Genomic DNA, 24894 nt, shown 5'->3' with positions numbered 1-24894 from the left:
AATAGCAATAAATTTACCACAGAGAGAGATTTGAGTTATTAATTCCTACATAACCAATAATATATGCACTGCAATTGCATTTTTTATCACTCACAAAACAATAAGGTGACCACGTTCTCTCAGGGTTTTAAATTAGATCAGAACAATTCCAAAACTAACATTCAAACTGGTTCTTTTCACAATATAATCTCTCTTTCATCAATTCCAATGTTAAGTTCCCATTCGAATTCTCTCTTTTGGCTACTATATTCTTGGTGTGTGGTACAAAGTATTAATTTTTATATTATTATTTCAAGAAAGTTGCTTCTTAGGGAGAAATTCAAGCCGCCATTTACTCAGATTTGTGGCTTCTAAATATCAGTAGTAGCAGTTTCAGACTGTTGTGTGGTCGCATTAGTACAATTTGAAATTTTAAAGATAATATTATTTCCGTAGGGGAACACAGAGAGACAAGCAAGATAACTTCTTTGTATATTTTACTTCTCCTGAGACTTAACTGTTTTTTTTTTTTTTTTTTAAATGATTTAATTGACTTTGAGTCTGATTGAGGATTTTGCGAGCTCAGGAGAACAAGCCGAGTGATTTAAAAATCCTTCATTTTTTGTTAATAAAAACTCCAAAACAACAACTGCTCCTAATTTGTCCGACTACGAGTTTAAAAATGCACTGCTTATAAAAATTGATTGTTCACACATTTCTAACAAAGCATACAAAAAGTGTATAGAACTAAAAAATGAATTAGTGTTTGCGATTCCAGCAGGCCAAACTGAGTGCTTTGCCGATTCTATCACATAATTTTTTCCTTCCTCTTCTAAAAAGTGAGATTCAACGTTGAATAAAAAGTGACCTGCATTTATATAAAAAGTTCCAAAAACAAATCAACCAGGAATGTGTTGTAAAACTCTCACGCTTGCGATAAAACGTAACCATGCGGAAAAGAAGTCTAAAACACGTACGGCAAAGTAACTAGTAATCATTAATATGGCAGGATTGAAATCAGATGAAGCTCTTCTTGTAAATATTGCAGCGAGATTCCTTCACTTGTTTCGGTAGAACAGCAGCCAAGCGAAAAGCGCGTGCACAAGGCCGGCCAGAAAGATGCAAGCGGCAATCTGAGCGACGCCACTGCCTTTTTGCTGCTGCCGCTTGGACATGACCACACCAATCTTGTCCAGTTTGGTGTCCAGACGTTTTAAATGCTCTGCTTGTTGAGAGACCATTACCTCCAACGGTTTCAACGCCTCCCGAATTCTAGAAAGGGGAATAATGAGTTAATATTATTTTAAAAAGGATTAAGAATAAAAAAGTTTAAAGAAATTTTACATAAATAAAAGATTTTAATCCTAAATTTTACATAAATAAAAGATTTTAATCCAAGAAAGGAAACAACACTCCCCTGACATTCTTAATTCAAAATGGGAATTATTTTCTTTTTTGAATAATTAAAAGAATTTTTAATTAAAATTGTTATTTCAAATCAATCAAATTCAACTACCGAAGGATCCACAATTAAGAAATTTATCAAGCTTGTTCAGTCAGCGACTGATTGCTAAAAATTTAAGCCTCAAAAACTTCCGAATAATTTGATTGGAATTATTTGAAATTGCAATTTCTAACATCCAATTTTGAGTCATTTAACTTTAATTACTTTTCTTGTCGGAGCCTCATTCCTCCCTCGGACCCGCTAGAATCGCTATGATTATCTTCGTTGCTGGTGCTGATGCTGTCCCCTGCCCTACTCCTCACAGCGTCCCTCACGTCGGCTGACAGAAGGGGAATCTGAAGATCAAAATTAATACCATTCACTGCGAATCTAGATTCTTTCAGTGTATTTCTGCATACACCACTAGACGGCTCCACACTGACTATGCTAGAGGTACGGATCATCGGCGTCTTGTGCCTGGTCTTTGTCTGGATGACGTAGTCGCACTCGTACTGGAACACGTCGTTGCGCGTGTCCCACGGCCGCAAGTCCGAGTGCCGGTAAACCCACTGCCCGCTGATCAAGTCTTGTTCAAAGTATTTTGGCGTCCAATCTTCGCATTTGGCCTTGCGCTATTTGACTGACGCCCGCTGCGCCTCCTCCAAAACAGTTTTCTCCTCTGTTGCTGCCACCTGTTTCAAAAGTTGATTTATTTTGAAGCTTTTTATTAATTAAAATTACCTGATCGTCTCTTCTGATTGCGGCCGAAACGTGCTGCCAAAGTCGTTCAGACTCAAACTCGCCCTGATGCGTCAGAGGAACAGTGCATCTTTTGAGCCTTTTAGCTTTCATTTCTGGTGTTGGGCTCCAGAAAATTTGTTCCTCCTGAAATAATACAAAAAATTTAAGTACCACATGTACTATAATAAAATGATGCACTGACCCCAGTTCTCCTGTCTTTGATCGTAATCTCTCCATCCCAGAAACCGTCGATAGTGGCAAAAGTCTCTTTCCCGAGCTTTAATCTCCCTGATATCAAGTTAGGCTCCATATTTCTGATGAGCGGCTGGAATATGAACAATCGAGTTAATAGAAAATTCGTTAATCAGCTCGACAGATGGCCTACTTTCAGCTTGAACTCAATTTCCGTTTTGTAGCCCGTCTTCTCGCACTCGATGGCCACTTTGCCGCCGTACTCCATGGTCAGGGTGCCCATCAGGATGCCCTTGCAGTGGGCGTAGGGGATGGTGATTGTGTAGTCCTCGCCGCGAGGCAACAATGTGAGGATGGCGGTGCCATCGAGAATGGCGGACGTCGAGTTGCCGTAGAACTTTGACTTGGCGAGGATGGACGCTGTGATGCAGAAACCCTCTTGCCGGTTTGTTACGTAAAAGGCAGACACAGGTGGATGATGAGACACCTGATTTAAAAGCTAAGATTAAATCGAATCTTGGAATAATTTATTTTACCTGTTCTGCCAAATAGTAGGTTTTGGAGCTATTTGGATGGTTCCAGCAGCGTCTGAAACTTTCTCCTAGGACGGGATTGTATGGCTTCTTCAACCCCTTGGGTTTCTTGTAAAACCCAGAAAGGTACCACCGGAGGACCAATTTCATCCTCGTGAACGCGTCTTCCTCAACAACAGCTCTGTAGATAGATTAAATAAAAGTAAATTTCATAAATACACAAAGATTGAACTTATTTACTGAGAGAGAAGGTCCACATGGTAGTAGGAGTCGCTAAGTTTGTCGAGGAAGGACCTTGGTTCGAGAATGAAGGTTGGGAGGACAACTTTGGACAGGTCCATGCCAGGGCGGACTTGCTTCATCAGGAACCAAATTAGTGACTTGTTCTCCTCGGCCAACTCTTCAGTTTGCTCGCCAGCCTTGAATAAAAAAAAATAATTTAATAACTTTTAGCAATAATTTGCATTTGATTAGAACATTTTAACATTTTATTAAATATTGATTTTTTAAATAATATTAATGTGCATAGATGAAAAATTAAGGGGCTCGTAAAATTCAAACCAAAATTGTCATTTTAGTTTAAAACAGTTTAAAATAATAATATATTAATACTAATTTTATAATCTTATTGGTAGCCTGGTTTTTATTATATAATAACTAACCCACCACGCACATAATGTAATTTAAGTTAAATTTAGCCAGACTCTTATAAAAGTATTCTTATATAAGATAATTATAATTTATTACAATTTGTTATGATTTTATAGCAATTCAAAAAAATTAATAACAACAAAACATTTTATAATTAATATATTTAAGAAAATCCAAACCTGTCTTCCTGCACTCCAAATTTGCCGCCGTAGCCGTAAGCAGCTTTGGGACCGTCTGCGAGCTGTTTTTCCTTGACCTGGGCATCACCCTGCTTTGTCTCCTCAATCAACTTTTTCATGCTGAAAATTTATAAAAATTAATGTTTTTTATTTATTCAGACTTATTCTTGATTTTTACTCAATGGCACCAGCCGTCCTGCCGGAAGCTTCGATGGTTTTCGAGCCCCATCGTTGCTCCTCCTCGGACACGTCGTTGACAAAGTCAGGGTCGGTTTCCCAGGCGTCGTCGTCGTCGTTGACCGGAGCCTTGGGTGCAACATTGTGACGCACGGAAGCTTTCCACATTTTAAAATCTGGAAATATTTTACTTAATTATATTGAAAATTTCAGAGAGGGAATTTGTGTGGGAGAGAATCAGAGACACTACCCAGATTTTAATTAATTTCACATGATGCTGCTTCATTTATTCATATTGCTGAAGATGAGCAGTTGGGGCTACAAAAATGCCGCGCCCTTGCGATGTGAAAATGTTAAACAAAATGCGGAACAGAATTAATTTGCTTTGATTGACATGGCCAAGGAAATGCAATTTTTCACTTGGATTAAACTTAAAGATATGAAAATTTTTGTAATAAATATAAATTAACAGGTTTTAGGTTTTATAAAGTTATAATGAAATTTAAGTGAAAATTTTTGACACTTTTTCTAGATCTGTCAAAAATTTACATGACTCACTGCGGGGGAGCCGGTTTCCGGCAACGTTTTCTCACCTGAAGAAGACTTTTGAAGACAGAAATTACGGTGCTTTTCTTGCTTTTTGTAATCTACACACGCGAATTATTGCTCAAAGTCAGTACCTGACTGCAAACAACTCCGAGTTCTCAGTGTAAGAGATAAGAACTTCCAATGTTTGTTTTCTAGTTCAGTCTGTTCAGTTATTAGGCGCATAGGCTGCAGCTGGAGCGACGAAGACAAACGATTTGAATTTGAGCGGGAAACTGGCACTTTTTATTCAATAATAGAAGTTTTGGGAAGTTTTCTTTAATTCTTTTGAAAATCCTTGCAAAAAGATTCAAATTAAAAAGTAAAAAAAAAAAACATTATGTTATTTTTTTCCCAGAAGGGAAATAAACGCTACTTGTTTTGTTTCACTATTAAGTTTTTCTCATAATTCTTTCCAAACACACTTTATCTTTTGCACAGTATATTTTATTATTCATCCCATTTTATTTATCATATAACTATTTTAATAGTCTTTTCTCTATTCAAAAAATACAAAATTCACGCATAAACTCGGCTCCAGATACAGAATTTTTACAAATAAAAATTTTTTAAGATTTTGGTTGTGTGTGAACAATTGAAAGTTTCATCTCTGCGCGAATTAATAAAAAATTAAACTTGCGCAAAAACGAATTGTGCGCGCCATTCTCCCCCGCGTTGCAATAATCCATACCCATAGTAAATCATTGATTTACAAAATTATTATAGTCCATGCATTATACACCCCCCTTACATCCACCTGGCTCCCTAATGAGTGGGAGCAGGGCACGCAGGAGCCGCAGGAGGGAGAAGGAAGAGGAAGGCTGTCGGCTCGGCTGACCCGGCTCTTGTCGTCTTGTCGCCGCAGAAATTTCACGAGACTCAGACTTCAATTGCCGACAAGAAACTCCTCATCGCCTCTGCGATCTTCCATTGATTGATCCCTCGATCACCGTTTTTGGCGCTGCCCATTATCAATTCTTATATTCTCAGGTAAATGTTGCCGCCGCCACCGCGTTGATCCGAGCAATCCCTTATCGCCACCGAAACCTTGATTTCAAAGGCGGTCGGTGTATATTATACATTTTAATGAAAACAAAATTTTCATTTAATAAACTTTGTGCTCAACAGGTGCTAATTTGATACATAATGAAAAAATCAACTGGTACGATTAAAAAGCAACCATCAGCAACTGGCAGTAGGTCTCGCCGCAGGGACCCTTCCGAGGAGAAAGACCTCAAGTAAGTTTGACACCAATTTTTTTCAGTAAAAATGAGAAATGTTTGAAAATTATATCAATTTTTATTTGACTCATTTTATCCTGCGTGGCTCTAGAAAATTCGCGGACTTTGCTCATCTAGAATTATTTCTAGCATTTAGAAATTTCATGAATAACCTGATATATAGCTTATAAAAAGAATATAATTAATAAATTCACATCATTCCAAGCCGAGCTCGCCGAGAGTTATTGGGGTAATTTAAGAATTGTAGACCGCGTAGCTCGAGAAAGAACGCGCATTTTGATTAATTCTTTACATCTCTACGACTGGCCACCGCTCGCTGCTGACCGTCTCATCAATTTGGGCTATTTTGCTTTTGCTTAGCAGCGACCGGGGAGGTGTTTGTTTGCAAACGACTTGAATTTTACCTCACTACAGCGGCATTCCACCATGACCGTTACAATTAGAAGATAAAATTCAAACTTTTATTTGCAAGTTTTGCATGATCTTTTTCTCTATTTGTTCGACGATTATTTTTCCAATGATATAAAATTGTGCAATCCTAATACTTTTGTGTGTGTAGATTTTAACTAATTTTTTTTTATTTAAATTTTAATAATGACTTACCTTGCAACAAAGTTTAAATCACAAGCTCACAAACATCCCTGAATAGTTCTCGTAAACTGGATCATAGACGAGAACGTTTAATGGGATATTAACTATCCACTTTTTTTATCTTGGTCGAGTTGCACTGCCGATCAGTTGAAAATCATCAGCACAAAAAATAAAATAACCATGATGCGTTCAGACAATTTGCACGAATTAGTTCCAGAAATTGCATGGCCCGCCCGCCGATATTCTATTAAAAAAGGATCGTATCAAGACTGTCAAGGCAAATTGTTTTGTACAAATAAATCTAGAAAAAGTCATTGATTTTTTTCGCCAATTTATTTTTGATTTTCTAACCAAAAAGTATATTTCGCCGCTCTTGAAAAACCACGTAGGTAGTGGTAGAAAATTGTCGATTTTGAGCCTGATGCAAACACATTTCACTCTGCCGGCGTGCAATTTGTGTTTGGCAAGCGTTGGTGCCACAAAATCACGGATCGCGCGACGTGTGCGCCAAGGAGAGAGCGAGAACCAAGTGATTAAAATTTGGCAAATAATTATTAAAAATATTTACAAAATCTTTTTATTTAGGCTTAATCTTAATAATCAATGTACAAAATATTTTTATTTTAAATATATTCCATAAAAAACTATTTATGCTTCTAGAAAAATTGCATGTTATTTATAATTTAATTTAATTTCTTGGCTGGAAATTATAATTAACTATATAGCTCATATAAAATTAAAATTGGAAAATAGTAACAAAATTTTCAACATACTACGCTGGGCGTTACGAATTATACGTGGTTTTGCCAGTTTTTGTATATTGTGTTGTACGCGCGTGTTCTATAAAAGAAGGCAATATATTTGCTGGTACCGTGCGATTCCTATAATTCATCGTCCAGAGAGAGTTTCTACTTATTTCCTTCTGAAAAACAGATGGGCCAATAAGGGGTTCCTCTTGATGCAAACAATGCACAAAAAGTTCTCTAGCCAAAGTTTTGATTACCAAATTTACCGTTTAAAGCATGGAAATTTCAGCCACTCGGAAATTTTAATTATACTATTTGGGCAAATTATAATTTAAGTTTTTTTTTAAGGGAAATTCCAACAATTTGCAAGGGGGTCAGCACTATACTCATATGAAATGTGCCTCGTATATAAACTATATAGTTTGATATCATCCCACCCACACGAATGCTATAAAAAATTCAAACAAAATAATTATTATAAATTTTTTTCAGACAGTGCACGATATGCAAAAAACTCCTCAGACCCTCTTCAGTTTATAGACATGAACAAAAGTGTGAGCGCACAACCCGTGAGAGAGAGGAATGGTAATTAAATATTTTCCGTAGTCTGCTCTTCTTACAGAACTGATTTTATTTCTCTTTTTTCGTTATCAGGGAGAAGAAAAATAATGCCTCAAAAACTGGACGTGTCTCTCGGTCCGAGCTGGACGAACTGAAAAGAACTATTGCAAAGCTACTGGTAATGTAAAAAACAATTTTGATTGCTTCTTGCTTCATTGAATTTTAATTTTATTGTAACAGTCGGAGAGAGAAGAACCAGATTTCAAGTTCTCGAGCGATCAGGACGGTGAAGATTCTCATGATGATAATGTGTTACCGGAGAGGCATCGTCAATTGGCACCACCAGCTCACGTTGTTGGAGGTGCTGACAGGTTTCTGTCTCTAAAGGTAAATATTTTATTTAAAAAAAAAATTTTTTAGTAAAAATGTATTCCAAAATATCCACAGATCAGCAGAGTCAAATTAAACGCTGAAGAGATTTCCTGCATCAAGCAATTGACGGAGTCGTTGTGCTACGCCGAAGCAGGCAAGTGGGACGAGGACATGGTCGGTAAATTACTTGATGGAGTCACGGAGGGAGCCAAAACCGTTGACAAGACCGTCACTTCGTTGGAGCGATTCATTCGTCTCGCCAAGTTGATTTCTCTGGACAGTAAGAATTGAATTCAATATGTAAATGGGATATTTATTGATTATATTTTTTTTACCCAGTGACCTCTGTCGTCTTGGAGAAAAGGTGCCGCGAATGCAACAAGGAGTCTGAAGTAATTTTTCATTCAGATTGTGAACATTTTTTCATCTGCCAGTCGTGCTTTTTGTCGATCAAAAGGTTCAGATGTGTTGAAAAAAACTGTCTGAGAAATAACTGCTCCTTCCGCCACGTGTGAATGAAATCATGTCTTTTGCAACTGGCGTCAGCGTTCATATTTGTACTTCAATTCTCTGTATTTTTTAAATGGTCTGCTATTCTCGCGTAAAATACTTGCGATGAACTTTCCAACTTCATGTCCAAGTTGGGCCAGTACCCAAGAGGACTTTTCATTAATTTTATTTTTGTTGTATGATTTCACAGTTGCCAATTTGTTTGGTTGTTTGTCCAAACTAAGAGATTGTATATTTTTGTCAATAACAAGCCTTTGTACTCTTTATATTTTGGAATTTTTCAATCAAATAGTATCTGTTGTGCCATTGACACTTCTTGTTGCTCATATATCTGCTTTGAGTTTTTTGTAATTTAAATTTTTTGCCGCTATAATATAAAATAAAACATCAAAAATTAACTCAAAATACCATTAATTTAAAATTTCAACAAATCAATTTTATTACTTTTAGCTGATAAGACCCATGCATGCATATCAACGTAGAAACTAAAGCTTCGTATTTTTTTCACCACATTAGATTTTTTCTTGAACAAAAAATGTATTCTAATGAATACATATAAGCAATTGAATATTGTAATTTTGCTAGCAATCGAACAATTTACATAATACTAGTTAACGTGATTTTTTTTTTTAAATTTCTAAATTTTGGGATAAAAATTATTTTAGAAAATTCCAATAAAAAACAATTTTAAATTTCAAAAAAATTAAGTTCCATTATAAATTAAATATTTCTTATTCTGTCTCCTTGCAACTGACTCAACTGATATAAAAAATTAATGTAGATAAAACTTAGATAATTCAAGATTCAAAATTGATCGGACGGTTTTTTTAACAAAAGCCTCTCCTTTTAAAAACAAATAGGATCAAATAATAATAGAAAAAAAATCCAATTTCTTGGTGGAGAATTATATTTTTCAACTTCTTGTACAGCAGTTTTAACTAACAACAGGGACAGATAACAAGGTATATATAATAATTTAGGTATACAGTGACGCTTTTCAAGTTAAATAGCAATAAATCTACCACAGAGAGAGAGATTTGAGTTATTAATTCCTACATAACCAATAATATATGCACTGCAAGTAATTGCATTTTTCATCACTCACAAAACAATAAGGTGACCACGTTCTCTCAGGGTTTTAAATTAGATCAGAACAATTCCAAAACTAACATTCAAACTGGTTCTTTTCACAATATAATCTCTCTTTCATCAATTCCAATGTTAAGTTCCCATTCGAATTCTCTCTTTTGGCTACTATATTCTTGGTGTGTGGTACAAAGTATTAATTTTTATATTATTATTTCAAGAAAGTTGCTTCTTAGGGAGAAATTCAAGCCGCCATTTACTCAGATTTGTGGCTTCTAAATATCAGTAGTAGCAGTTTCAGACTGTTGTGTGGTCGCATTAGTACAATTTGAAATTTTAAAGATAATATTATTTCCGAAGGGGAACACAGAGATACAAGCAAGATAACTTCTTTGTATATTTTACTTCTCCTGAGACTTAATTGTTTTTTTCTTTTTTAAATGATTTAATTGACTTTGAGTCTGATTGAGGATTTTGCGAGCTCAGGAGAACAAGCCGAGTGATTTAAAAATCCTCCATTTTTTGTTAATAAAAACTCCAAAACAACAACTGCGCCTAATTTGTCCGACTACGAGTTTAAAAATGCACTGCTTATAAAAATTGATTGTTCACACATTTCTAACAAAGCATACAAAAAGTGTATAGAACTAAAAAAAATGAATTAGTGTTTGCGATTCCAGCAGGCCAAACTGAGTGCTTTGCCGATTCTATCACATAATTTTTTCCTTCCTCTTCTAAAAAGTGAGATTCAACGTTGAATAAAAAGTGACCTGCATTTATATAAAAAGTTCCAAAAACAAATCAACCAGGAATGTGTTGTAAAACTCTCACGCTTGCGATAAAACGTAACCATGCGGAAAAGAAGTCTAAAACACGTACGGCAAAGTAACTAGTAATCATTAATATGGCAGGATTGAAATCAGATGAAGCTCTTCTTGTAAATATTGCAGCGAGATTCCTTCACTTGTTTCGGTAGAACAGCAGCCAAGCGAAAAGCGCGTGCACAAGGCCGGCCAGAAAGATGCAAGCGGCAATCTGAGCGACGCCACTGCCGTTTTGCTGCTGCCGCTTGGACATGACCACACCAATCTTGTCCAGTTTGGTGTCCAGACGTTTTAAATGCTCTGCTTGTTGAGAGACCATTACCTCCAACGGTTTCAACGCCTCCCGAATTCTAGAAAGGGAAATAATAAATTAATATTCTTTAGAAAGGGTTAAGAATAAAAAAGTTTAAATAAATTCTACATAATTAAAAGATTTTAATCCAAGAAAGGAAAAAAACACTCCCCTGACATTCTTTATTCAAATTGGGAATTATTTTCTTTTTTGAATAATTAAAAGAATTTTCGCTTAAAATTGTTATTTCAAATCAATCAAATTCAACTACCGATGGATCCACAACTAAGAAATTTATCAAGCTTGTACAGTCAGCGACTAATTGCTAAAAATTTAAGCCTCAAAAACTTCCGAATAATTTGATTGGAATATTTAAAATTGTTATTTCAAATCAATCAAATTCAACTACCGATGGATCCACAACTAAGAAAAATTTGCAAGCTTGTTCAGTCAGCGACTAATTGCTAAAAATTTAAGCCTCAAAAACTTCCGAATAGTTTGATTGCAATATTTAAAATTGCAATTTCTAACATCCAATTTTTGAATCATTTAAATTAAATTACTTTTCTTGTCGGAGCCTCATTCCTCCCTCCGACCCGCTAGAATCGCTATGATTATCTTCGTTGCTGGTGCTGATGCTGTCCCCTGCCCTCCTCCTCACAGCGTCCCTCACGTCGGCTGACAGAAGGGGAATCTGAAGATCAAAATTAATACCATTCACTGCGAATCTAGATTCTTTCAGTGTATTTCTGCATACACCACTAGACGGCTCCACACTGACTATGCTAGAGGTACGGATCATCGGCGTCTTGTGCCTGGTCTTTGTCTGGATGACGTAGTCGCACTCGTACTGGAACACGTCGTTGCGCGTGTCCCACGGCCGCAAGTCCGAGTGCCGGTAAACCCACTGCCCGCTGATCAAGTCTTGTTCAAAGTATTTTGGCGTCCAATCTTCGCATTTGGCCTTGCGCTCTTTGACTGACGCCCGCTGCGCCTCCTCCAAAACAGTTTTCTCCTCTGTTGCTGCCACCTGATTCAAAAGTTGATTTATTTTGAAGCTTTTTATTAATAAAAATTACCTGATCGTCTCTTCTGATTGCGGCCGAAACGTGCTGCCAAAGTCGTTCAGACTCAAACTCGCCCTGATGCGTCAGAGGGACAGTGCATCTTTTGAGCCTTTTAGCTTTCATTTCTGGTGTTGGGCTCCAGAAAATTTGTTCCTCCTGAAATAATACAAAAAATTTAAGTACCACATGTACTAATAAAATGATGCACTGACCCCAGTTCTCCTGTCTTTGATCGTAATCTCTCCATCCCAGAAACCGTCGATAGTGGCAAAAGTCTCTTTCCCGAGCTTTAATCTCCCTGATATCAAGTTAGGCTCCATATTTCTGATGAGCGGCTGGAATATGAACAATCGAGTTAATAGATAATTCGTTAATCAGCTAGACAGATGGCCCACTTTCAGCTTGAACTCAATTTCCGTTTTGTAACCCGTCTTCTCGCACTCGATGGCCACTTTGCCGCCGTACTCCATGGTCAGGGTGCCCATCAGGATGCCCTTGCAGTGGGCGTAGGGGATTGTGATTGTGTAGTCCTCGCCGCGAGGCAACAATGTGAGGATGGCGGTGCCGTCGAGAATGGCAGACGTCGAGTTGCCGTAGAACTTTGACTTAGCGAGGATGGACGCTGTGATGCAGAAACCCTCTTGCCGGTTCGTTACGTAAAAGGCGGACACAGGTGGATGATGAGACACCTGATTTAAAAGCTAAGATTAAATCGAATCTTGGAATAATTTATTTTACCTGTTCTGCCAAATAGTAGGTTTTGGAGCCATTTGGATGGTTCCAGCAGCATCTGAAACTTTCTCCTAGGACGGGATTGTACGGCTTCTTCAACCCCTTGGGTTTCTTGTAAAAACCAGAAAGGTACCACCGGACGACCAATTTCATCCTCGTGAACGCGTCTTCCTCAACAACAGCTCTGTAAATAGATTAAATAAAAGTAAATTTCATAAATACACAGAGTTTGAACTTCTTTACTGAGAGAGAAGGTCCACGTGGTAGTAGGAGTCGCTAAGTTTGTCGAGGAAGGACCTTGGTTCGAGAATGAAGGTTGGGAGGACGACTTTGGACAGGTCCATGCCAGGGCGGACTTGCTTCATCAGGAACCAAATTAGTGACTTGTTCTCCTCGGCCAACTCTTCAGTTTGCTCGCCAGCCTTGAATAAAAAAATAATTTAACAACTTTTAGCAATAATTTGCATTTGATTTTAAGGAGAACATTTTATTAAATATTTATTTTTTAAATAATATTAATGTGGATAGATGAGAAATTGATTGGTTCATAAAATTCAAACCAAAATTTATTCTGAAAGTTGATCAAATTAAAAAAAAAAATCTTTTTATCCAACACAAAATTGAAACTAAACGGACAATTTTAATTTTTTGGACACCACTTTTTTCTCAAGACTTCAAAAACTCAAGAAATTGAAAATAATTTTCAATTAAATTTATTTCTCAATGTAATGAAAAATTGAAATTTTCTGTCTAAAATTTAAGATTAGAGTTTATTTTATTTTAATTCAGAATTTATGAATTTTCTGACAGATCTTTAAATATAAAATTAAAAAATTCTTAGATCTTATAAATCTGACCAACACAAAAAAGGTTATTGGGATTTTCTTTTTAAATCCACACATAATTTTTTTCTTATTGTCTTTACCGAGCCAAACTCTTCCTCTTCGTTTTCGATGTAGGGCGTCTTTTCGGGTTCCCAGTCAGGGTCGTCGAGCAGCCCGTCGTCGTGTTTGCCTCCGTCCGAGTCTGTCTCCGACTCGGACACCGAGTGCTGGTCGCCCTTCATGGTGTCCATGGTGCTGGACTCTGTCAAGCAATTAGATTCAAGCGCGGCTACTTTGGCGCTCAAAGCGGAAATCTGGGAAATGTCGAGCGACATTCGGTTGGAGGAGCCGCACCGCGGCTGTCCCATGTCTGCGCTCTGGCTGCGCCCGCGGTTGGGCGACAACTCGCGCTCCAGACACGAAACGGCGGCGTACAGTTGGTGGAAAAAGGGGGTCGGCGAGGGCACCGGCGTGCCGCCCACGAACAGCGCCGGGTGCGGCGAACTGAGTCTGGGCTGCTTGAGCTGCAGCAGACTGCGCGGGGTGTTCGGGGTCGAGGGCAGAAAGTCGTGAAGCAAAGAGTCCAAAGCGGGACTAGGCAAGTCTTAATTACGCAGGGGGAAATAAAAGCGAAAAGCGGCAATTACGCAACAAATTATAAATTTCATTCCGAATTAAATACAAAGAAAAATCTAATACATACCTTGGTCGGCAAAGTGGTGTTCGAATTCCCAGTGGTGTTCGGGCGCCTGGGGCGTCGAGTCGCGGCCGGACGAGGTGCGGATGAGCAGAGAGGAGCAGCGAAGACCGAGCTCGAGGGCGTCCATCCAGCACTTGCCGGCCGCTTGCGAGTTGGCACGAAAAATCAAGTAGGCGGTCGGCAACGGCAACACGACGGCACCTGCAAGTTGCGACTGATAAGAACGGGCTTGTTTCGCGTTTCGTCGTTATTTGATAAGAGAAGAAATAAGGCGTGACAAAGTCTTTTAAACAACAACTTCAAAAAATAAAAGAGGGAATTATTTTAATTGAAATTAATCAGAGATTATCACAGATGTTATTTGTGTTTAAATCAAGTTTTTTTCATAATAAAATAGGATCATTTCTTGGAAACAAGATAAAAAGTTTTAATATTTTTTTTTTCAAATTTGGAGTAGAAGTTCACGTTTCATGGTGATTTGAATTTAAATTTGGCTTTTCCTCGATTGGGTTTTAGTGTTTTTTATTGTTTAAGAAAGAAAAAAGCAGGATATATTGTTTATTCTTAAGCAATAAAAAAGTCACAAAAACGCATTGAGGAAAAGCTGAATTTAAATTCAAATCTCCACTTTTATTCAAGTTTTAATGTGGCTTATAATTATAAAAATATGACCATCTTACCCATAGATTCCTTTTCTGGCCCTCTCGGTGCCCATATGGACTGTTCCATTGGATGGAACAACTTAAAGCAAAACCCATCCTTCTTTGAAGGTCTCTCGATCACATTGCAATTGCTCAACAGGACAGTTCCGACCCAGTGACTACTCTGTTGAACGAAAAATGTACTTTCTTTGAATGAATTTTCTTCCAAATATTGAAATCTACTTTGGTCTTTGGCGACTTGTAGAGGAGCAGCAGACCCGGCTTGAGAACACACCACAGCTTGGTCCAACTCTTGAGGGTGCCTCTGACCTTGAGCCAGTCGGCCAGAATGATGACTGAAGGGTCCTTCAAAGTGCTCAGCAACTCGTTCGCCACCCTTTTCTTCTCTTGGCGATAATTTTTCCTCTGCGCCTTGTAGGACTCTTTGCGGGCTAATTTACTTCCGTTCGCCTGAAATTTGATAAATTTTAATTAGATCCACTTCAAGATATTTGTTCAATGGAAGCAATTAAAGAGGCTTATCTTCATCTTGTTTGAAATAAAGTGCAAACAGCATTGAGCTAGATTAACTCGGTGCAAATAACATGATGTTTATCAGAATCGGCAAACATTGTAAATTAATTACCTTCTCCGGCGAAACATTCTCGGATCTGACGCTGAGGTTGCTCGCGTCGAGGAAACTGTTCGATCCTGAAGAGAAATCCATTTCTTAACAAAGATTTCAGCGATTTAGAAAAACACAAAGTTGCATGTGCGCGGAAATTTTAAAAGCGTAGGTTGTGCGCAAAAAAGGCTGGTCGTTTTTTTACGGCTTCTTCGAATTCTTCATAAATCGAGAAGCCGTGCAAGCGAAATTATCGCGCGCAGCACTCCTTAAATTATATATACTTTTGCGTAACTTTGCAAATTGCAAACGAAATATCACAATCACCTTTTTTTTTAAAAATTCTCTTACCTGCTGGTATGGTCTGGTTCAAAGATTCCGTAGAACCAGACGTTGCTTTCGTTAGCATGACCTGAAGACTTGTTCGTCTCAATTTTTTCTCTTCGGCTGCACTCAAAGGCGCTAAAATCATTGACAAAAAATTAACAAAAATAAAAGCTTTGATGTATTTATCTTGCTAATCAGATAACGAGCAAAAAATTTATTTCCCAACTCACTGCCCGGGGTTGTCAGAAGGGCCTTGCTGCTCTCGTTGGAGGCCGAGGGCGTGAGAGGCTCGTGGTGGCCCGAAGAGGATCGATCACTCGCCATGGTTCAAAAATTCTCTGCTTTACTGGCTGAAAATGTGTTTTATTCAAGTGGTCAGTGCATAATCTGAAGGCTGCATCGGGCACGCGGTGTTATATTATTATTCACCACCATGCATTAATAATGAAACTCGGCGCCGAACGAGCAGACACGCACGTCACGTATGACATAGCGTTCGCCGCCGCGTTTCTTGCAGAACGCACGATAAACGCTTACCCTCGGTGAATGAATTTCGTCTGCAGACGAACGCGATTGCTTCGTTTGCACCGGAACGGTGCTCAATTCATCGCAAAACGCTCAATGTCCACGACGTCGACGGCGAAATTACGTCTCGGGGTCCATGACCAGAGCCGTCCGTATCCAGCTGATCAAATCAATAGCAACACACAACAAGCGAGCGAAAAGCAGGAAAATGGAAAACTGCGCGAGGTTTTTTAAAACTAACCGGTTTTTACTTCAATATACCGGTAAACGATAAAATTCAATCATGTAATTTTAAGTTATTTTGAAAGATTCTGAAAAGACTTTAACAAAATTAATATTATTTTGATAAATTATTTATCATTAATGCTAAATTTTGAATTAAACTGTCATTTTTTATTAAAAAATTTACGGTTATCAAGAAAATAAAGAAACCGGTTTATACTTGATTTTTGAAAAAATGGGGTGTGTCACAGGGAGATAAAGGCATAATCGCATTTATAATCTTGATTGTGGACTTGGGAGATCAAGTATTCAGCTCCTTTCTACACATCCCTCTGACACTCCCACTTGACATTTGTTGTTGTGCAATTAAATTCGGATCTGGTGTCATCTCTGATGACATTTCGACTGGATTAAATTAGCAAAAGGCAAAAGAGGTGAGATATTCAGCGCTTCCATTTAAGAATTCGGAATTTATATATTCTTTTGATTTGATTTCCAGACTGGCTCGAGAATGGAGTCCCGTCTCAAAAGACTGTCCATGCATTTAGAGGCCAACGACGAGAGCGAGTGGATTAAGAGCGGCTGCTACAGCTCGTCACTCTTTCGGTACAAAGAAGAAAAACTCGACATCGTTCATTCCAATCTGCGAGATGACCAGACCGAGTACATGAAAACCTTCCTCCTCAGACGGCTGACCAAAAACGCAATCTACATCGGCACCGGGAATTTTTCCGTAATGGAATTCAGGTCAGTGTTTTTTATCAAGAAAATTTTATTTTTAATTATTTTTTTTATTACAGTTTGAACACCAACACATTGACCCCAGCAACCTGCTTCTACGTATCATTCCATTGCTCAGACGAGGAGTCGCCAGACTCGAATTCTACTACGCCTCGAAGCCAGGCCATTTTTTGTCTGGTCGCCCCACCTGAGGCCCAACTTGAAATCTACCGCGCCGAGCTGCAAACCTTCTGCAGACGCCAAGTCGATTTCATCAAAGAGACGGTATATTTATAAATAATTACAAAAAAAAATACAAATTTTGAATAATTTATTATTTTCAGTCATTTAAAGACAGACTGAAGCTGTGGCCGTTTCACTCACTTGGATTTTTTGGCCGAGTTGTGAGCAATCTGGGATTAAAAATCTCGTACCTTCTTGAAGCAGTAATTTAAACACACAAAATTTTTTTCTTAAATTTTTAAATAATTTCATTTTATCAGGTTCTTCGGCAATACAAAATTAATGTGAGTCAAGACTTGGACTCGCAGCTGCAGGCGGACATTCAGTCTTTCATCGCCGCCGCTAGTCTTGCCGAATTGCTCTCAATAGTGACGGCCCCGGAAGACAGAACCACCGTCACCTTTGGCCCTGAACTCTTGTCCAATCTGAATCCAGAAACTGACAAGCTCGAAGCGGTCAACATGAATGGATCTGTCGTAAGAATAATCAAAATACTTAATTTTTGAAAATGATCTGAATTAAAACTTGATAGGATCTGGACGTGAGTTCTTTTTGCCTAAACTGGGGAAAGCTCTTCGACCATGTCTCGAGTTCTCCTACGACGATTAAAAAGACGGTTGAGTCGTTCAAACTGAAAATCATCCAGGATATGAACGACTTGCGACGAGCCCTGAAGCAGGCTGAGACAGACTACTATAGTCTCTACTTGTAGGATCTATTTTTTATTTTCATGAATTTTTCATTAATTTCTGTTAAAATTAGCGTTTATCTTTTCCTGAAAAACACCGGGTACAAATCGACCTTACTCGAGTACGCCAAACACGAGAGTGACTCCCCAAAGGACGTCATCAGTATTCTGCAGAGGTTCAACGGGTATGAAAACAACATGAAAAATCTCAAAGAGCGGCCATGAGTTAAATTAATTCCAAATAATTTGATTAACTGCCTTTTTGTATAACATAAAAGGCATTTTAAGGGTACTTAAGCAAAATTGTGGCAAACTTAACTGCTAGTTTATTTATATGTGATATATTATATTATTTCTGCGGGCCATTTTTTGCACGAGACTTGGAAAGTGTTGTCAACATTCCATTTAATCCTTTAGTCATTCCTGTTTTTAATTTTTAAATCAGAACACGTTTTTGTATTTTTCAAAAATATGGCTCATTTTATTCACTCGCAAAATTCAAAAGTTCAGTCAAAAAATATTCATTTCTTTGTGCAAACAAAATATTTACAGAAAGACTCTAGAGATCAATTTGATGCCAACAGAGATCCGTTCAATAATCTTCGTCTCAAATTGTTAATAAATATACATATCAAAATACGAAAATACACAATTTCTACATTCCAAAGTCTCTTCTATACGCCGGGCCTGTCGTGGCAAAGCTCTGGAAAGTCTGCTGGAATTGTTGCTGCAGAGGAAACATGTCGATCGCTGCTTCAAAATCTATAGAATCAAAATTGAAATTTTAGAAATAAATGATGGGTTTAAAACATTTACCAGTTGGTTCCTCCTCCTCCAGCAGTCTCTTCACTGCCTCAAAGGGTAAAGGGTCGAGCATTACTGGATCGAATGTTGAGTCAATTTTGGTCTCTGGCAAGTTGTAATCTGAAATTATTAAAAAAATATATATATGATTAAATAGAATTACGAATATTTTAAAAAACAAATCTAAATTTGAATAGAATGGAATAACTAGATAAAAAATATACAAATTTTGGAAAATGATATAGTTGAATTTTTTCACCTGTATGCAAAGCCTCATTGCTTAGGTAGTCATCCATGTAGGCTATGACTCCGTTGGGGGAGAACGTCTCGGACGGTCGAATTATCGATTCCAACGGTGGTAAAGGAGTAGTTTCGGGTACCCTTTTGGGCTCCTGAACGACAACCTCGTCCAGCAACTGTTTACGAACAAAAATTAGAAAAATAATTTACATTTCATTTCTGAAACGAACCGTTTTCCTCAGCCTGCCGGTGCTGTGGTTCTTGGTGTGTTTCCGAAGGGAGCTCGGATCGGTGTACCTTTTTCTGCAGCCAGGAATTTTGCAAGCGTACGGCTTCTGCGAGTCGGAAAGATTAGAAAATGTTGCAATTGTCGGTTCTTTTTGTTTACTGACCGGCTCGAGGTGCGTCCTCTGGTGCTTGGCCCTGTCCGAGCTGTTGCTGAAGGCCTTGGCGCAGCCGTGGAAGGGACACAGGTAGGGTCGCTCGCCTGTGTGCGACCTCTGGTGGATTTTCAGGTTCTCCAGACGCGAGAAGGCCTTTCCACATCCATGCCACTAATTCAAAAAAATTTGTTTAAAAAAAATTTATAATTGTAAACAAAATATTTACGGTGCATTTGTTGGGTTTTTCGCCCGAGTGGACGCGCATGTGGATGAGCAGTTTGTAGCGCGCGTTGAAGGGGCGACAGGCGCGGGGGCAGTTTTTCCAGTGGCAGGCGAATTCGTACGAGCCTCTTCTTGCCTCCATCACGTGTGACCTCTCGATGTGACGCACCAGCGTCTTCTGGTCGGAGAAGGTCAAAGTGCAGTTGGTCCATTTGCACCGCAAAATATAGCAGCCTGGAAAATTTTAATAAAAATTACAAACTATAAATGAGAGATATTTTTAAACCAAGATTTCAGTTTTGAATTTTCTTCAAAATAATTATTCTATTTATAAGTTTTTGGAATATTCAAGAAATCAATTATGAAATTTCTGAAAAAAATCAAATTTAAAAAAAAAAATGAAAAATTCTCACCTGAATCGTCTTCGTCCTCCTCTTCGTCGATCAGATCTTCCTCGATTTCGCTCTCACCATCATTTTCCATCAGCAACCCTTGCTCTTCTTGAAACATTTGCAGACACTCGCTTTGAGGCAAAACCACCTAAAATTTTATTAATAAAAAATTCAATTTTTTTAAACTGCTTTTTAAACAAACCTGATTTGCTTCCGAAGCTTCCTGTTCGTAGCCGGTTTTTTGATAAAAATCAACCTCCCTCTTCAAACCCAAATGTCCGAAAGACTCGACGCAAATATTCATATCTGAAAAAAAATTCAATTTATTTTTTGCTTTACTAATTTTTATTTATTTTTACCTGCTGTCGTTCTTTGTTGGTACTGCGCGAAGTGTTGTCCGAAGTGACCCATGGTGACGTGACTGACCATCGAGTCTTCGTCCGACGGCAACGGCGAGCCGTGTTGGTAGCAGCAAGTCGTGTCCTCCAAGTACATGTCGTGCCGCGTCTCCGGTCCACAATGAGAAGCCACGCGAGAGCATCGAGGACGAGGGGTTGATGGGCACACACATGCTTTTATTTTGAGTCGCGCCTCTCTTTTGATTGGCCCTCGTCGTACTCTCTCGAAGAGACACTTTTTGCACCACAATCAGACAAACACACACCACCGAAGAGAACAAAAAATTTTATTCATAAAAGACAAGCTAAACAACATCAAATTACATACAATTTCTGATTTGGCTTCCTATATATGTGTAAAATTTAAAAATTAAATTAAAATTGTTACATAAAAATTGATAATTTAATAATAAAAAAGTGACAGAAATTGAGTCCTTTTAATAAAAGTTTAAAAAATATATCTATGATTTTGAAACTTTCTAATTATTAATTAAAAAATTTTAAAGAAAAAGAAAACTGTTATAAAATAGACATATTAAAAGAAAATTCGGTTTCTTAACTACCCAATTTTAATTTAGAATATCAAATATGAATAAAAAGATTAATGGGTCATTTTAGAAAGGGTTGTGAGGTAATTTGAAAATTTTTTTATTGGGTGCGATGTTAATTTTTTGTTTGATCGATATAGAAGTTTATATTTGGAAATTTGTTAATTTTAAAAGGAATAACACGAATGTAATTAGAATTGAAATAAAAACTTGCAATTTTTATTGAAACTAAGTTAAAAATGAAATTTTAACACATCATTTGCAAATAATTTAATAAAATTCTTTAAATTAAAAAACTATAAATTCCATTCATTCGGCCCAAATGAAGAATGGTAAAGAGATAACTGGCGTTTTATTTTTCAAATGCACAATGAACTTACAAAAATTCATATAATATTTAAATAATTTCTTTTTCCCTTCTTTGCAGCGACAATGACCTTTTGATCAGTGCTCGCGATATGCAGCGTGTTGATTTTTGCATTAATTGCGCTCTGTTGCCCAACAATTAACTTCTTAACTTAAATCATAAATATTTATGCATTCTGTGGAAGATTCTCGTCCAGCCAAGCGCGTACATTTGTGTTAATAATTGCAACCCGCTTTCGCGGTGCAAATGACTCGCAGGCGCGTCGACTGCTGCTTTAATTACTATTTGCATTTATACAATTTTACCGTAAAACCTGGCGAGTGTCATAAAAAAGTACGCTATTAGTACTGGTATGCCGACTCTAATTAGAAAGGAGTCGGTATATATTAATTAATTATTTAACAAACTTACAACGTTTAACTGTGCTTTTGAGTAATCGAAATAAAACTTACTGAAATCACTTTATCACACTTTATATGCTTTTTACAATTTATTTAAAATGAAAAATAAATTTAAAGTAAAAATTTGGAATTAAAATAAGTAAGTTTCTTTTTTTTTTGAAAGTGAAAAAAATCGGAATTGTAATATTAAGAATAAATTATATTTTGCATAATAATAAATGATTGGATCAATAAATAAGTAATAATAGGTTGCATCTTACAGATAATTTGAATAATTTAGAGCTCTCTTATCTAAACTGATAGATCTCAGTTTAATTTTTGATCTTATTAAAACTGTTTAATGGGTTTAATATTGAATATAATGTGGAAATTATTTTTTCTACCTTCCAAATTTTTCCATGGTTTTTGCATCATAAATATTATAAAAAAAAATATCAGCTCCGTTTATCAAAACCGAAAAAAGTATTTTTTACTACGGATAATTCTAGAGGTTTATAATTTTATAGCCAGGGTCACTTGCTACCAAATAAAACGCAGATCATCTTTCTTCAGCAATTAAGATTTATTGCTTTTCAACAAAGGAAGTTTTGCCGCGGAAACCGAAAAGCTGCTGTGTTTTGCAACTAATTTACGATGGCGATTGCAAAAGATAGGAGGAGCGATCTACGTTTGCGAACAATGAGACGAATCCTAGGGAGAGACGAGAGGCCGAAAGAAAAGTCTCGGTCGGCCGCCTCCGTCGCATTTGCATATAATAATTCAAATCCAGCACACTCTGCCCAAGGTTAAGTACCGGAATACACAAGAAAAGAACAATGGCTCTGCAAGAAAAAAGAAACACCAAGAAAACACAGAGACGCGTATATATTTAATAATTCGCGCGTACACTGCATGAATATGTTGCAAATACACTTTCAAGGGAATGTGCAGTGTGATCATCGTTAGCTCGTTTGGCACCGAAAGTTTGATCTCACAGATATTAATTCATGTTAAAATATGATGCAATAAAGTAATTAACATTTTGAGTGTAATTCTAAACAACGAAAAATACAATTTCTAGCAACAGAAAAATGCATTTTGTTTGAATTAAATTTTTAATTTTAAAATATAATTTATTTTCAATTTGTAAAAAACTTTTTTTACATTCAATATTTTTACCTAAATTGAAAAAAATTAACGAAATATTTACGTCAGTGGCATTTTTTTTTTAACAATAAACAACAAAATTATAATTTAATTTATTTAAAAATCAGGTTTTTATTTCATTTGTCACGCAGGTTGCATAGCGATTGAATAATAAAATGTAATTCTAATTTAATTTTCCAATGATGACATTAGATTAAATTATTTTTTTCTGCAATCAAATTTTTTTTCTTCTCTCTACTTTCTACAGAGTAATAAAATGTGTACATAAACAATCTATCGGCTTGGAAATGTGTTTTGATTAAAAAATTGTTTGAACTTGTCTTTGGCATTGAAATGGTGCGCCACATGTCCCGCGCCCCGATAAAAAGCGCAATCATAAAGGCGAGACGAGAGCGCGGCGTGCCTCATGCAACTCAATCTCTTCGGCATTAGCCCTCGCGTATGCACATATCGAAATTTTCATATATCTCTCGCTCGTACTAGAGCATAGTATAGTTTTTTTTCTTTTAGCAGTAACAGGTGGCACCGCTTTTGTTTTTATCCGCAATGGCGTGTCACACATGCGGCGTAAATTAAAATATGCGCGCCCCGATCCGAGCGAGTAAAAAACGCTAAATGAGCTGCGAGAGATAATGTGTGCCGCGTTTTTGTTGTCTGCTGCGCGACAAGGAAGGACACTCTTGTGTAAATATCAACCCTTCGCGCTGCGCCGCACCAAATAAAAATAATGCAGCAGCGACACCGAGTAATTATACTTCGAGAGCAGGCATCGGCGCCGCTATCCGAGCCAACTCTCATCAATCAACTGGTTGAAGTGTGAAAAAAAGCAGAGAGATTTTTCATTCTTTGTCTTTTCTGGGTTTTTTTTAGGTTAAAAGTTTCCTTAAATTAGATCAACACAAAATTTCGCCTGCAAATAAATTATGTAACAGTTGATGAAAATAAAAATTAAAAATTAAAAAATATGAAAAATATTATGGACTTTTCTTTTATCCAAAAATATTTTAAATCAATGTTTTTTCTGAAATATGAAAAATATATCAAAATAATTTTCGCAAGAAAATAAAATTAAAATTATTAAAGCAAAACAAATTATACTTTGGTGTGGGAAAATTAATTTAAGGAAAGGTGATAAATATTGATAAATATTTCCTCAATATCATCAATATTAACTGAATTTTCTTGAATTTTTATAGCTTTTTGAGCTTGACTTAAAATTTAAATTTAAATACAACGAAAAAGCGTTTTAATTGGTATAAAATTTAAAATCTTTTTAATTTTTTTCAAATGAACCTTACAATTCTTTGCAAAACTACCTAAAATATTAAAAATTATAACAAATTATTTAACTTACAAATTATACTTCAAATAATTCTATTGTTTGAAGTTTCGTTAATTTTGCACAATTTCGCATAATTAAATGAGTAAACTTTTTTTGTTCTCCTGTTGCCCCAATTTATCAAAATTGTTTATTATTCGCCGGCTAAATTACAAGTGCGCCCAGAGTAAAAAATATTCTCTTCGCTTCCTAGGCCAAGGCCGGGCGAAATGAGTTGGTGAGTGATTTACGCGTATCGCACATTTGCGCTGCGCATACTTCAATCACATGTGCTGCTGCTTTTTGCTCGGCTCCACAAATGAATCCAAGTTGATGCAGCATCTTGACGGACACCGAATTGAAATGAAACGATGCTCATTCGAAGCACGCCAAGAATATACAAATAATTGGCCAGACCTCTGCTCTCTGCTGGCGCCAGCACGCGGACAGAGAAAAAAAACGACGATTTTATATACACACGCGCGGTCTCGTTGTGCGTTTGATGAATGAGAGAATCAAAAACTATGATTTGTTTGTCAAAGACTGCTGGAAAAAAAATCAATGTTCAAAGATGAAATTTAAAAAAGGTTTCAATTTCAGATGCAGGAGCAGATTTTGAAAATAAAATTCAAATTTAAGTAATTTTTTTACAAATTG

General features: G+C 37.0%; 5 protein-coding genes across 6 annotated transcripts; 2 read left to right on the top strand and 3 right to left on the bottom strand.

Moving 5' to 3' along the window:
* Nucleotides 1-492: 492 nt before the first annotated feature.
* Nucleotides 493-4064, bottom strand: LOC132204621 (oxysterol-binding protein-related protein 8-like). Its single transcript, XM_059633242.1, is given in 10 exon segments — nucleotides 493-1251; nucleotides 1649-1779; nucleotides 1843-2115; nucleotides 2165-2308; nucleotides 2367-2489; nucleotides 2550-2843; nucleotides 2893-3070; nucleotides 3130-3308; nucleotides 3734-3839; nucleotides 3898-4064. Coding segments are annotated over 10 exon segments (1809 nt in total). The 3' UTR covers nucleotides 493-1037.
* A 1225-nt stretch (nucleotides 4065-5289) lies between these two features.
* Nucleotides 5290-8902, top strand: LOC132204396 (uncharacterized). The gene is made up of 7 exons (XM_059632885.1): nucleotides 5290-5471; nucleotides 5610-5719; nucleotides 7552-7644; nucleotides 7714-7798; nucleotides 7861-8007; nucleotides 8068-8272; nucleotides 8332-8902. The coding sequence occupies exons 2-7, from the start codon at nucleotides 5628-5630 to the stop codon at nucleotides 8505-8507; spliced, it is 798 nt and encodes a 265-aa protein (XP_059488868.1). The 5' UTR covers nucleotides 5290-5471; nucleotides 5610-5627; the 3' UTR covers nucleotides 8508-8902.
* Nucleotides 8903-9397: 495 nt separating this feature from the next.
* Nucleotides 9398-16340, bottom strand: LOC132204432 (oxysterol-binding protein-related protein 8-like). Of its 2 annotated transcripts, none has more exons than XM_059632929.1 (16): nucleotides 16158-16340; nucleotides 15851-15970; nucleotides 15645-15755; nucleotides 15315-15379; nucleotides 14912-15139; nucleotides 14708-14852; nucleotides 14031-14228; nucleotides 13429-13589; nucleotides 12747-12925; nucleotides 12510-12687; nucleotides 12167-12460; nucleotides 11984-12106; nucleotides 11784-11927; nucleotides 11462-11734; nucleotides 11268-11398; nucleotides 9398-10762 (listed from the first exon to the last, which is right to left on the bottom strand). In XM_059632929.1, exons 2-16 carry the CDS (start codon nucleotides 15942-15944, stop codon nucleotides 10549-10551), a joined length of 2538 nt encoding a protein of 845 aa, XP_059488912.1. In that variant the 5' UTR covers nucleotides 15945-15970; nucleotides 16158-16340; the 3' UTR covers nucleotides 9398-10548. The 2 variants fall into 2 exon arrangements, with proteins under 2 accessions (XP_059488912.1, XP_059488911.1); XM_059632928.1 differs by having other exon boundaries at nucleotides 15315-15397; nucleotides 16158-16339.
* A 303-nt stretch (nucleotides 16341-16643) lies between these two features.
* LOC132204214 (protein Njmu-R1-like) lies at nucleotides 16644-19047 on the top strand. Its single transcript, XM_059632571.1, has 7 exons — nucleotides 16644-16801; nucleotides 16867-17114; nucleotides 17168-17372; nucleotides 17432-17533; nucleotides 17591-17806; nucleotides 17863-18038; nucleotides 18093-19047. Exons 2-7 carry the CDS (start codon nucleotides 16879-16881, stop codon nucleotides 18241-18243), a joined length of 1086 nt encoding a protein of 361 aa, XP_059488554.1. The 5' UTR covers nucleotides 16644-16801; nucleotides 16867-16878; the 3' UTR covers nucleotides 18244-19047.
* On the bottom strand, nucleotides 18408-20596 carry LOC132204213 (zinc finger protein GLIS3-like). Its single transcript, XM_059632570.1, has 9 exons — nucleotides 20419-20596; nucleotides 20262-20365; nucleotides 20081-20207; nucleotides 19672-19901; nucleotides 19455-19616; nucleotides 19293-19397; nucleotides 19082-19238; nucleotides 18835-18942; nucleotides 18408-18780 (listed from the first exon to the last, which is right to left on the bottom strand). Exons 1-9 carry the CDS (start codon nucleotides 20552-20554, stop codon nucleotides 18674-18676), a joined length of 1236 nt encoding a protein of 411 aa, XP_059488553.1. The 5' UTR covers nucleotides 20555-20596; the 3' UTR covers nucleotides 18408-18673.
* Between the last annotated feature and the right edge of the window lie 4298 nt (nucleotides 20597-24894).

Source organism: Neocloeon triangulifer, unplaced genomic scaffold (assembly GCF_031216515.1).
Source record: "Neocloeon triangulifer isolate White Clay Creek 2 clone unplaced genomic scaffold, ASM3121651v1 ptg000022l, whole genome shotgun sequence".
Lineage (NCBI taxonomy): Eukaryota > Metazoa > Arthropoda > Insecta > Ephemeroptera > Baetidae > Neocloeon > Neocloeon triangulifer.
The sequence above is the reverse complement of the archived record's forward strand: the minus strand, read 5'-3'. Positions and strand labels throughout refer to the sequence as shown.